The sequence below is a fragment of the Hippopotamus amphibius genome, chromosome 9, assembly GCF_030028045.1.
Source record: "Hippopotamus amphibius kiboko isolate mHipAmp2 chromosome 9, mHipAmp2.hap2, whole genome shotgun sequence".
In the NCBI taxonomy this organism is placed as follows: Eukaryota; Metazoa; Chordata; class Mammalia; order Artiodactyla; family Hippopotamidae; genus Hippopotamus; species Hippopotamus amphibius.
In genome coordinates, this window is record NC_080194.1 from 34,288,824 (window position 1) to 34,303,340 (window position 14,517).

Here is a 14,517-nt window from a genome sequence, read left to right on the forward strand (position 1 = left end):
AAGACGAAAAGGCAACCCTCAGAATGGGAGAAAATATTTGCAAAGGAATCAACAGACAAACGATTAATCTCCAGAATATATGAACAGTTCATCCAGCTCAATATCAAAAAAACAAACAACCCAATCAAAAAATGGGCAGAAGACCTAAATAGACATTTCTCCAAAGAAGACATACAGATGGCCAAGAGGCACATAAAAGCTGCTCAACATCACTAATTATTAGAGAAATGCAAGTCCAAACTACAATGAGGTATCGCCTCACACCGGTTAGAATGGGCATCATCAGAAACTCTACAAACAGTAAATGCTGGAGAGGGTGTGGAGAAAAGGGAACGCTCTTGCACTGTTGGTGGGAATGTAAATTGATACAGCCACTATGGAGAACAGTATGGAGGTTCCTTGAAAAACTAAAAATAGAGTTACCAGATGACCCAGCAATCCCACTCCTGGGCATATACCCAGAGAATACCATAATTCAAAAAGACACATGCACTCCAGTGTTCATTGCAGCACTATTTACAATAGCCAGGACATGGAAGCAACCTAAATGTCCATCCACAAATGAATGGATAAAGAAGATGTGGCACATATATACAATGGAATATTACTCAGCTGTAAAAAGCAATGAAACTGGGACATTTGTAGAGACATGGTTGGACCTGGAGACTGTCATACAGAGTGAAGTGAGTCAGAAAGAGAAAAACAAATACCATATATTAACACATATATGCAGACTATAGAAAAATGGTACAAATCAACCGGTGTGCAAGGCAGAAATAGAGACACAGATGCAGAGAACAAGCATATGGACACCAAGTGGGGAAAGTGGGGAGGGTTGGGGGGGAATGAACTGGGAGATTGGGATACCAAATTGTATGCTCTAAATACATGCAGTTTATTGTATGTTAACTGTATCTCAATAAAAGTTCTTAAAATAAATAAATTAATTAATTCAAATATATCAGTAATTATATTACTTATAAATTGATAAGTGCTCCAATTAAAAGAAAAAGATAATCAGAATTTTTTAAGTTTTATGCTGCTTTTAGAAGGGCTATATCTGATGTACAAGATTGCAAAACAGTTGAAAGTGAACAGAAAGAATACACCATGCAAAACTATCTCTAAAAAAAGTTATGGTCGCTATATAAATATTAAAGTAGATTTTAAAGTAAAATATTACTAGCAATAAAAAAGGATGGTTTATAATGACAAAAGGTTCATTTCATGCAGAATTTATGACCACGTGTAGTTTAAGAATACAAAACTGACTTGACAATTGAAAATTAATTGGCATAGTTTACCATGTTAAAAGAGTTATGAAGTGTTATAAGTTCATTGTATACAGAAAAGCATTTTATAAAGTGTAATATATATTTATGATTTTTTTACAAAAGAACCCTAAGCACATTGGAAATACAGGGGAAGCTCCCTAATCTCATAAGTGTCTCAAAGAATCCTACTTAATGGTAAGCTATTTAAAGCTTGTACTGTGAGATCAGGACAAGAATGTCCACTATCCCCACTTCTAGTCAGTGTTGTACTAGAGGTCTTAGGAAGTACAAAAAGACTAGAAAAAAAGATAATAAAAGTTACAAAGATTGGAAAGATATAAAACTGTATTATTCCCAGATGATCTGATTATACACATAGAAAATCTGAAGGAATCAACAGATAAACTTGTTATATTAACAAGTGAGTTTAGCAAGGTCACTGGTACAAGGTAATTCGTTATACAAAAATTAGTCATATATATGCCAAAAACAAATAATTAAAAAATGAAATTTTAAGTGATGTTATTTTGGTACTACTGATATTATTTAAAGTAACACTAAAAGACATTAAATTCTTAGAAATAAATCTAATACAAGATGTGTAAGACCTCTACATGGAACAGTGAGAACAATGTTAAGAATCATTAAAGATACAAATAAATAGATATTTAATGTTCTTGGACTAGAATATCCAATACTCTAGAACTGTGATTTCTCCAGACATTGATCTATGGATTCAATGCAGTCCCAATGAAAATCCCAGTGAAATGTTTATAGAAATTGAAAAGATGATTCTAAGAGTTACATTAAAACACAAAAGCCTGGAAGTAGTCAGGATAATCTTACAGAATAATACTACAGGATATCAAGATTTCTTATAAAGCTACAGTAATTAAGGCAGTATGGGATGTACACAGGGATAGACAAACAGACCGCTGGAGCAAAATAGGGAATATAGAAATATCTCAACATATAAGAACACTGGATTTACGATAAAGATAGCCCTTAAGAGCAGTGGATAAAAGATGTTTTTTCAATATATGGTGCTGGATATCCATACAAGAAAAAAAGTAATTTGACCTCTACCTTACACTATATAGACAGAAATCAGTCCCCATTGATTTGTAGATCTACACGTAAAAGGTTAAAATAATAAAACTTCTATAAGATAGGAGAATATCTTCATGCCCTTGAAGTAGGGGAATATACAAGACAGGAAAAATACTATCCAGAAAGTAAAAGATTGATAAAATAAGAAGTTTTATGTATCAGAAGACATTGTTAAGAGAGTAAAAAGGCAGTAGCTAATGGCAATTGAAAATAATCTTGTGAGTATATCCTGCTGGGTAATAAATATCTGAAAAGATGCTTGTATGGCTGTTAGCATAACTGATGCCCTCTTGGGCCCTTACAGTTTCTCCTGTCCTTTTGCTAACCCTACCCAGCACTGTACTACGTGGTGCATCACTTCTCTGTCATCAAGAGCTTTGTAGTTAATAGATATTGTTTAATGATCATTAGAACTGGGTAGCCTCTATGCTCTATTAGTCCCCAAACAATGATGAAAACCTTCCCTGAAGTATTCCTGGTGCCCATGAGACTAGTTACCTATTCATAAATCTTAATTGGGAATGCACATCCTGTTTCCAAGCACCTACCCCATACCCTAGGTTAACTGTAAAATTGTCCCAGTGGCCTTCCGGTGGCTCGGAGTACAGTTGTGAATGTTTCCTGATCATTATCCACCCGATCTAGATCCCACCCTGTGAATAAGTTACCCTGTAATAAACTGACCCGTTAATTATATGGAGCTGCCTGCTCATTTTTTAGTTTCAAGATGCCTTCTCAGTTTGCTGGGCACTTTTGGTTCCCTCCGTCCTCCAACAATGCTCAACCTATTAGTCTTCAGATAAATGCAAATTAAAGTCCCAATGAAACTGCTTTATACCTGCAAAAATAGCTAAAATTTAAAAGACCAACAATAGAAAATGCTAGTAAAAATGTTGAGCAAGTGGAACTCTTTATTGCTGCTGGTGTGACTGTAAATTGGTTAATCAACTTTAGAAAGCTGTCCGGCAGCATCTACTAACCTTCTAGACTTGTATTGAACATGTGCACAATCTGTTGTATATCTGTTGGAAATTCTACTCCGTCTAGGAATGCGTATGTATTCCCAAAAGACACCTACAAGAATGTTTATGGCAACATGTTTCTCACATAGTCAAAAACTAGAAACTACTCAAAATCAACAATAGAGGAATAAATAGTATAATCACATAGTGGGATGCTGTACAGCAACAAAAATGAACAGACTACAGTTACATGCAACGGCATGGATGGGTCTCATAAACATACTGTTGAGCAAAAAAGCCAGACACAAAAAACTAAATTCTGGTCATTCCTTTTTTGTAAAATTCAAAAAACAGGCACAACGCATCCGTGTTATTAGCAGTCAAGGATAGCAATAATCTTTGAGGAGGAAGAGGGAGAAATAGTGATTGGGAGGTGACACAAGGGGATTTCTTGGATGCTGGTAGTGGTCCATTTCTTGACTTAGGTGCTTATGATATGGATTTCTTCTTGTGTTAATTCATTTGTGTTTCAGGCATTTGTATATGTATCATTCTTTGGTTAAAAGTTTCCACAGCAGCTCCTAAAGCTCAGTCTACCTGAAGGCTTACTCTGGAACCCATGGCTGATGGCTCTGGGTAGTGATAGTAGGATAGGGTGGGTGGCAGGGTAAATGAATGTATCTTTCATTGCTAAATGAGACTGGTACTGAGAGTAGCCTCTGCTGGTCTTCAGGTTCTATGCTATTTGCCCCAGCACCAGTGGCTATCCAGCTGTCACTCCACCCCATGCCTGGGACCAGGAAAGTCTTAGATCCTGTGTGTAGCAGAGCATGGTCTGTGGTGCTCATGCCCCATGGAAGGAGGGGCGGGGCATGGGGTGGAGGGGTATGCTGGTTCTTTCCCAGCTACTGAAACAGTACCTAAAGCCATTAAGCATTACTCCCTGATCTAATACACAAAATCACTGTAGTATCTAGAAGCAAACGGGGCAAAAAATAAAGTGGAGTTAGAAATAGAAGGCCTTTGCTGTACACCTGAAACTAACACAATATTGTAAATCAACTATACTTCAATTTTAAAAAAAAAAGAAAAGGAATAGAGGGCCCTAATAATGGAGTTGCTTTTCGAGTCTCCATGAATGATTATGTCTACAGTTAGATCTCTTTATCAATTTGTGGTAAGAAAAATACAGCCTGTAACTTCCTGAAGCACAGAAGTACTAGGCTTTCAGAATGCTTCCAAGGTATCTGTGGTTAAGTATGAAAGGTAAAATTGCCATTCACTAAAGTCATTCAAGGTTATGATTTATATGACCATGAACTGAGTTTTCTCTCCCTGCTCTCTGCACTGATTTATAACAAGATAAAGGATTAAAAGTTCTGGAAGTGGATAGTTGTGATGATTGCACAATACTGTGAGTTAATGTCACTAATTTGTACACTGCAGATGGTTAACATGTTAAGATTCATGTTAGGAATAGTTTACCACAATAAAAAAAAATCACACAAAAAATACATGGGATTAGAGGTTACGAGATCATTAATACGAAATCTCTTTAATATTTCTAAATAAACTAAAGGAAAGAAATACTTTGAAAACTGCCTGTCTTTTTGTACTTAGTAACCTATAAAAACAAGGTCTCTTGTCTGTTTTTCATTTTCCCAGCATCATATCCTGTAACTTTATGAGTTAACCTTATTTTTTAATTATCAACATGTAGTGTTAATAAAATATTTAAACTCACTTGACATTTGAACATATTGTTTTCATACCAAAAATCACTTGGTTTTGATTTTTAATCCTTTCACCATCTCTGGGAGTCTAAATGTTAGTGTACTCTGTTCTCTGTTGTCATTTTAGCAATCCAGTGAGTTGACAGTTTGATTTGTCCTTCTCATAAAGTTGACATTAATACATTAATCTTTCAATCTTTATTTCAAGTCGTGTATAAGGCAAGGGAAATCATGTTTAACAGAGGCCTTTTTTAATCATTCTATGTAACATTTTTATTTTCTAAGCTTATGTTACTCGGCAAAAGGCTGCAGTATCATCAAAGGAGGCTTATTTGTTTAAAAAAAATACAGATTAGTGGATGAGTTGGCTGTTTCCACCATTTAGGCCTTTTCTTCTCAACCCCTAAAGAACTGAGTTGAAACTTAGTTTCATGTTTGAAATCTGTGTCTTACCACTCCACTAATATGTTTTTGAGTCTTAGAATATTACCATGGTATTATGATATTCATATTCTTATATTCTCTCTCTCCCCATTTCTTTTTTCTGCTCTTCTCCCTACCCCACCTTGCCAACCCAAATTATTCTTGTTCTCCCTTCCATGTCTCTAAAGCTATCCTGGCCTTTTAGTTGTACCTCAAGCTGTACAGGACTGTAGTTTACCAAGAGTAGCCTGCTGTTATCGACACAATCGCCTGCCTGTTGTATGTTGGAAGAACTCAAGAAGCAGTACCCTGCTCCTCCGATCTGGAGGATTCCATGGGAAGGGAGTAGTTGGCCTTTTTAAATCTCAGAACTCCCCTCAGGCAGGTAAGCAGGTCTCTACAGTACTATTATGATCCTTCCAGTTTGGAGTATTCCAAAAAAAAATAAAGGAAGTAAAATCTGGGAATGCCAGTTGTGCCATTTCATCAAGCCTCTCACACATAGACTTTTCCACTGTGCTATATACAACGTGTACAACTTAAGAAGTAGACAATGTGGGGCTCCACCTTGAATTTGACATCTTGCTTAATATGTCTGTCTATATTTGGATTTTAACAGAAATTAACATAATAAAGTCTTTGGTTCTAGGTTGTTTTCATTTTACAAACCAGTTTTGTATCCACAGATGGAAACAGGTTACATATACTAATCATTTTCTTTTCTTTTGGGAATCATTCAAATATATTTAACAGCTTCAGAAGCAAATAGGGATTCTGTCCCATGTGGTATAAGATATCCTATCTCATCCCTACAAGACACACACACACAAATAAGTCTGCAAACTAGTGACCAAAATGCTGCTTTAGGAGCTCTCAAGCAGAGAGGTTTTCAGGAAGCTAGAGGCTGGCCAACTTAAGAAAAAAGATTTACTAAGTGCGCTGCCCCTTTTTCTGAGGATATTTTTGAGCACTGTGTCTGAGGTCTGAAGTCAGGAGCTATATTTTGCTAACCTTTCTCATAACTTCTAGCTTAAAGTAGATGCTCAATAAAATTAAACAAGGACCAATAAGATATCAGATCCAATTTAGGGATGATTGTTGCATTCTTTCCTCTTTGGAAATGAACTAACTCAAGTTCAGTGGTTCACTAGGTAAAACCATGTACTTTTTGATATCTCTTCTTTATTCTCATCCATTCCTTTCTGAAAGGTAAACGCTGGCCAGCGCGTCTTTGATCATTCGGTTGACTGGGGGCATTACACACACGACGCTATGTTTTGTTGTTATTCCTCCTGGTGTTCTTGTATAATTGAAGGCAGTTGGCTTTTAACCTTTTCTGCCCTGAGGACTCCTCCCAAGCCACATAATGGGTATAATAGAACACAGCATATGTAGGTTACATAAGGTGAGAGAATCATTTCAGGGGCATTAATGAGCATATCACTGAAATTTTAGTTGGAAAAAAGTTGAAATTGTTTTATTCCACTGGTTTCTGATTTTTCAACATAATACAATACAAATTTACTATATTTCACATTTTTGAGCTTACATGGGCTCACATTTTAATATCTTTGAAATTGGAATGCGACTTACAGTTCATGTGATCAGAAAGAATTGTGTCATGGTTTAAATGGCAGAGTTTTTTATTCTTAGTACGTAAAGTAGTGGTGCATCTTATAATTGATGACATTTTAGAGTTTATAAAATATGATGGCACTTTGAAGTTGATAAAATACAATAATGTAGTAATGCTAATTATTTTCTATTCACATTGTAAGAAAATTTGTTAATATCTATTGTCCTTCTAATGAGTCCCTCCCGATGCCACTTTAAAGTACCTGGGCCAATTTCAGTGATTCTGTTTTACTCAGACTCCCCCCAACCCAGAATTGCTCTCACAGTTGTTTCCATCTGTGCATACTTTTTGATCCTCTTTTAAAAGGACCAGGGAATTGAGAAGTAGCTGCTCCTGTCTTCTGCTCATCTTCCTCTACCCTTCCCACAGCCCTCTACAAGTTCATGTCCCCTAAGCCTATGTGACAGAATTGGAATAAAGTTACTGGTATTGGGAAATCCTCACCTCTGCCCATTCTGGGATGCTGAGGGAACCTGCTCCATCCTCTTCTCCCAAACAGTAGCATGGACAGGGTGGTTGGAGGAGATCATCAAGGAAATGTTGTCTTTTATGAATCTTAGAGTTGGTTAGATAATGAGAAACTGCACCTATGCTTGGAAGGACAGCTGTGTGCTGGTTTTCCAGACCAGGGCTCTTTCTGGGAGGATGATGAGGCAATCAAGAAGTAGGTGTGGTGAAACCAATACCACAGGAGGATTAGCCACTTAATAGTTTGGAGCTTTAAGTGGGGCTGGTTTCTATATTTGGGTGCGGTAACTTAAAGACTGTATATAGAAAGAATACGTGTATGTATAGAGAGAGAGCCTGTTTCATTAACGTAGATACAGTTTGTTTTATTTAATATCTTTTCCTTTTATAGCTCCTACTTCCTCTTTAGAATTTTCCAGTAGCATAGAACAAGAAAAGTACTTGCAAGCCTTACTGAGTGCCGTTTCTGTCCATCAGAAACTCAGTGGCAATAACACCCTTACTGTCAGGCCAGCACTTGCACTGTCTCCAGGTAAGATTTAATAATACTTTTCTTCTTGACAACTGTGAAAGGTTATGTTCATTCCTATGGTTAGTCTCTTTAGTTATTTGCATTGTTCCTTCAGTATGACCCATTAATGTTTTACCTTGTGGGGCTATGACTTTAGCTTATTTAAAAATCAGTAAAAATTATTCACTATTTCTAGTAAGTAGTAACCAAATTTGAAAATTCAATTATTTCCTTTTTAAAAGAGTAATAGGAAAAAAAAAAAAAGAGTAATAGGAGAGGTGGTGGTAAACATTAAAGTCATGTGGGGTTTTTTAAACTGGAATCTGTTTTACATAGACTTTATATTACAGAGTTGAATGTGTAAGTTAAACATCTGTTCATTAAATGTATATTTATTAAAATCATCATGTATAAGTTTGAAATTGTTGAAATTTCTGCAGCCTTTTATGATGTGCAGTACAGTTTGTTTTCACTAGATTTGGATGAAGCTATTAAGACTTGTACTAATATTCTGTTTCAGTTATCATGTGATGGAACCCCAAAGGGTTCATGTAGAGGTAACCCTAATGTGTTAGACACAGGAGCATGTGACTTGAGAAGTTGGTCTCCTTGGCTTAATCAGCTATTTGAATTAGCTCAACATAAGCAGAAAGTGGCTTTTCTTGTAAAGTAACACCATGCATGCCTTGCTTCATTTATCATTAAATTCTCTGATTGCACTTGCCAAACCTAACTCTCTATAATCTTGCAGATGTGTGTATCTCTGAGGAAGCAGTAACAGTGCCTTGTTATCTCTATTAAAGCTTTGGGTACTTAAAAAGTACAATGTTTGGCAGCAATTAGACATGCTACACATGAAGATAACTTTTTGTCATTTGAGTAATGTTAACCCGAACGACATGGTTTTTGTTCTTCTTTTTGGCTGACTTTAGGGACTGAAAGGAGGACTTCAAGAATGTCCACTGTGCTTAAGCAGGTAGTGCCAGGACATTTGGATGTAATCCCATCCAATAGCTTTGCTCGAGGAGGTTAGTAAGATTGATTTTATAACTGAGCACTGATACAATCTTAAAAGCAGAAAACTTTTTTCTAGCTAGTGATACTTTAAATCAACTAATTATGGTTAAATTTGTTTTTAATTACCCTTTTCTAAATGAATGATCAAATTTATTACTAGCATGGTGACAGATGAGTTTAGCCTCATGGGACAAGAGGTATAATAATTGCTCAAATCTTACATATTGATGAGCTTGGAAGCACTGGGAGGGGAGGGGAGCATGTCTAAATGGTGACTCAGCTCTGGCAGCATTCCATGATGCTTCAAGTTTGCAGTGTAGAAAGACTGAGCACAGAAGCATAAACAGCTAGGGAGACATGATCCCAGATTCAAAGGCTGTGCCTCCGATGCCAGTTATTTTTACTCTTATTCTCTGAAGTGCTAGTTTGAGGAATAAGAGACACTAGTTCAGAATCAACATAAAGACTCATAAAATTTACTGTTTTTCCTTTTGAAAACCAAAATTACTATGCACATCTCCTGGCAGTCATATTGATTCTTTAGATATTTTTTTCCTACCTCCTCAGAACTTTCTGTGATTGCACAATTTCCTAAGAGCTTTCACCCTTCTTCAGTTATCTTCCTAATGAGGCCTTAAGGTCATTGTATTAGTTTGCTGGGGCTATTGTAACAAAGTGCCACAAACTGCGTGGCTTAAACAACTATTTGTCTCACAGTTCTGGAGGCTAGAAGTCCAAAATGAAGATGTCGTCAGGGTTGGCTGCTTCTGAGGGCCGTGAGGAGTAATCTGTTCCATGCCTTTCCCCTAGCTTTTGGTGGTTTGCAGGCAATTTTTGGTATTCCTTAGCTTGTAGAAGCATCAGCCATATCTCTGCCTTCATGTTTACATGGCATTTTCCCTGTGCATCTGTCTCTAAATTTCCCATGTTATAAGAACACCAATCATAGTGAACTAGGGGCCCACCCCACTCCAGTGTGACCTCATCTTAATTACGTCTGTAGTCACCCTATTTCCAACGAGGTCACATTCTCTGAGGTGCTGGGGGTTAAGGCTACAACATCAGAATTTTGACAGGGGGTGGGAGGGACCACAGTTCAACCCATAACAATCATATGTAGCTTTTTCCTGAACTTTTAAGAGACTGTTGTTTTAAAGTTTAAGATACAAACTTAATTCTTCTCATCATTTCTTTCTTGGTGAATTTGAACTAAAAGATAGTACAGTGACTTTCTCTTAAGGTTTGTGATATTTCTGTTGCTAAGAACTCCTGTCAGAATTTGGTTCAAAGTTGCAATTCTCCTTATTGCTTTACTTGCCATCTGAAAGTTTATATTAGCAGGCATGTCAGCAACTTTTCCCTTTAACTTTTAGTAGAATGCAACTTCTGGTATGTGTCTGGTTAATTGAAGCCCTCCCATCCTCACCCAGCTCCTTTGTAAACTTCATCAACACATTATCTATTCCTCCATTTGGCCAGGTGACCTGTAATATAAATTTTAGGTACAAAACTGTCTCCTCTGTTAGTACCTAAGGCACAAGGATATTCACCAATCTGTTTCAACTATATTATCTTCTCTTTTTTTATATGGCCTCAGACTTGTGGCTTTTTTATACAAGGGAATCTCCAATAGTGGTTACATTCTAGTCATGAGTCCATTCTTCACTATTCTCAAAGGTACCTGGAAGGCTGTATTTACATCTTGGGATTAAAATCTCCTATTTAATTTGTTTATGACCCTTTCTATCCATAATTATTATTTCTGACCCCCTTCCCAAAATATTTTCTTCTGAAAATTACTGTAACCTTAGTGTGTTTCCTTGTGACAGCTTTTTGCTCCTAACCAGGTCCTTCATTCTGGTATTTTAACCTAGGATCCAGAAATGCAGATCTTTATTATTTTATTCCATCTCTTAATTCTTCACTCCCAAAGCCTCCAAATCTCCCAAGGCCTCAGTGATTAACTGGAAGATGAGATATGGCTGTTTTCTTGCACCTTCAACTTCTGTGACACCCTGGAGCTGCTTTCCTTTGTCTCTTCTGATAGCGTCACCCCTCCTCACTTAGAGCAGCAGGAATGGACTGGGGCAAGCAAGTTTGAGACATCTCAGAGATTCCCTGTTACTATGAACATGGCACACACTCAGATTGGCCAGGGCAAGACTGTATGTAGACAATTGCATGCCCTGACATTAGTTCATTTCCCTGTTCCCACCCTCTAGGACAGAATCTCTTCATTCTTCCTACCACTTCTCCAGCAGTTCCTCATTTACCCTGCGTGGGAAGAGCATCTTATCTCGAAATCTCCCTTCTAACCTTCTCCTTTTTTCTCTTCTGTGTATTTTCACTGTTTTTCCATTCCTTTCATTGTCATAGAATCTCCTGGTTTCCTTCTTATACTATTTCCACTATGTGCCTTTCCCATACTGATGAGCCAAGGTTTAGACTGACCTCCACCTTCTCCTTCACCCTTTTTCATTCAGGGTGTCCACTTAGCATTGAGCATGCATGTTGAAGAGTTCCTAAGGCAGGGGAAGCAACTTTTTTTTTTTTTTTTTTTTTTTTTTTTGCAGATCTTTACTGGAGTATTATGCCAGTATCTGCTGTACAACAAAGTGAATCAGCTGTATTTATACATATATCCCTATATCCCCTCCCTCCCGCAACTCCTTCCCACCCTCCCTATCCCACCCTTCTAGGTTCATCACCAGTCATCAAGTTGATCTCCCTGTGTTACGCAGCAGCTTCCCACTAGCCATCTATTTTACATTTGAGAGTGTATATTTGTCAATGCTACTCTCTCACTTCATCCCAGCTTCCCCTTCCCCACCCCCACCCCTGCCATGTCCTCACGTTAGTTCTCTACATCTGCATCTTTTTTATTTTTAGCTCTTTATTGGAATATAATTGCTTTACACTGTTGTGCCAGTTTTTGAGGTACACCAAAGTGAATCAGCTGTATTTATACATATATCCCCATATCCCCTCCCTCCTGCAACTCCCTCCCACCCTCCCTATCCCAGCCCTCTAAGTCATCACCCATCATCGAGTTGATCTCCCTATGTTATGCAGCAACTTGCCACTAGCTATCTTTTACATTTGGTAGTATGTATATGTCAAAGCTACTCTCTCACTTTGTCCCAGCTTCCCCTTCCCCCCCACCCCCACCGTTTCCCCAAGTCCTTTCTTTACATCTGCATCTTTATTCTTGCCCTGTCACTGGGTTCATCAGTACCATTTTTTTAGATTCCATATATATGAGTTAGCATACAGTATTTGTTTTTCTCTTTCTGGCTTACTTCACTCTGTATGACAGTCTCTAGGTCCATCCACCTCATTACATATAGCTCCATTTCATTCCTTTTTATGGCTGAGTAATATTCCATTATATATATGTGCCATATCTTCTTTATCCATTCATCTGGTGATGGGCATTTAGGTTGCTTCCATGTCCTGGCTATTGTAAATAGTGCTGCAGTGAACACTGTGGTACATGTTTCTTTTTGGATTATGGTTTTCTCTGGGTATATGCCCAGGAGTGGAATTACTGGGTCATATGGTAGTTCTATTTGTAGTTTTTTAAGGAACCTCCAACCTGTTTTCCATAGTGGCTGTACCAACTTACATTCCCACCAACAGTGCAGGAGGGTTTCCTTTTCTCCACACCCGCTCCAGAATTTATTGTTTCTAGATTTTTTGATGATGGCCATTCTGACTGGTGTGAGGTGATACTTCATTGTGGCTTTGACTTGCATTTCTCTAATGAATAGTGATGTTGAGCATCTTTTCATGTGTTTGTTGGCCATCTGTATGTCTTCTTTGGAGAAATGTCTATTTAGGTCTTCCACTCATTTGTGAATTGGGTTATTTGGTTTTTTGGTATTAAGCTGCATGAGCTGCTTGTATATTTTTGGAGATTAATCCTTTGTCAGTTGCTTTGTTGGCAAATATTTTCTCCCATTCTGAGAGTTGTCTTCTTGTCTTGTTTATGGTTTCTTTTGCTGTGCAAAAGCTTTTAAATTTCATTAGGTCCCATTTGTTTATTCTTGATTTTATTTCCATTTTTCTAGGTGGGTCAAAAAGGACCTTGCTTTGATTTATGTCACAGAGTGTTCTGCCTGTGTTTTCCTCTAAGAGTTTTATAGTGTCTGGCCTTACATTTAGGTCTTTAATTCATTTTGAGATTATTTTTGTGTATGGTGTTAGGAGGTGTTCTAATTTCATTCTTTTTCATGTAGCTGTCCAATTTTCCCAGCACCACTTATTAAAGAGGCTTTTTTCCCATTGTATATTCTTGCCTCTTTTGTCAAAGATAAGTTGCCTATACGTGCGTGGGTTTATCTCTGGGCTCTCTATTCTGTTCCATTGATCTATATTTCTATTTTTGTGCCAGTACCATACTGTCTTGATCACTGTAGCCTCTACATCTGCATCTTTATTCTTGCCCTGCCACTGGGTTCATCAGTACCATTTTTTTAGATTCCGTATATAGAAGCAACCTTTTTGATGCAAGAACCAGTTAAGAAAAAGATGATGTGACTAGATCACATTGCTTTTCATTTAAAATTACAATAGCTTTTATGCCCCATGGGGAAGATGCAAATATTTGCAACTTGATAAATTACCTTGTTGTATAGAAAAATGCCATGAGAAAATCTGCCTCTTAAAAATAAAAATGAAATACTTGGGTATATTTGAGAAGTAGCCACATGGAGGCAGTTTTTACATTTTTCATCCTTTACATTTCCATAGCCCTTTAAGTTCCTCTACAGTGTTATTTTATCCTTGAAATAACCTCCAGGACAGGTATTTTAAGAGGCTTTGAGAGATGACGTGACTTAGCCAAGATCACTTAGCAAGTAAGAGCATAACTGGGACCAGGATTATTTTGGTCTATTTCAGTGCAGCATTCACTGAATATAGCTTGTACCTCATGCACTGTGCTAGGCATAAGGTCACATTGATAAATACAATACCCTGTCCCCACATCCAACCCAAGCATCTGTTTTCTTTCTCTCCTTTGTTTGTTCTGAACAGAATAGAGAGAACAGTACCATTGCTTAGGAAATGCTCATACTCTGAACACACTGCATCCCCATGGGTGGGATGAACTGGCACACTTCTTCCCTGAAATAATCCCCTTAGCCAGACCCTGCTGGACAGATCCAGGGTCACACGATTGCTTAGGTGACTAGACACTGAGAGTTTGGTTCAGTTACATTCAAATTCAAACTGCAGTCCTACCACTTAGTGTATGATATTAAGCAACTTAGGAAACCTCTTAATTTTCAGTGTCCTCATCCGTAAAATGGAGATAATAAACAGTATTCTAGCTTTAGAGTAGTTATGAGGAATGAATGAAATAACACATGTAAAGCATTTA

General features: G+C 37.5%; 1 protein-coding gene across 5 annotated transcripts in view; it reads left to right on the forward strand.

Moving 5' to 3' along the window:
* The window catches only part of SBF2 (SET binding factor 2), a 440,997-nt gene that overhangs the window by 376,287 nt on the left and 50,193 nt on the right, over positions 1-14,517 (forward strand). For 3 of the 5 annotated variants that reach the window (XM_057749271.1, XM_057749274.1, XM_057749272.1), the window contains 3 exons: positions 5,691-5,887; positions 7,998-8,138; positions 9,050-9,145. In XM_057749271.1, the coding sequence (XP_057605254.1) occupies positions 5,691-5,887; positions 7,998-8,138; positions 9,050-9,145 (434 nt within the window). The remainder of the gene's footprint in view (positions 1-5,690; positions 5,888-7,997; positions 8,139-9,049; positions 9,146-14,517) is intronic. The other 2 variants (XM_057749273.1, XM_057749275.1) reach the window with 1 other exon arrangement.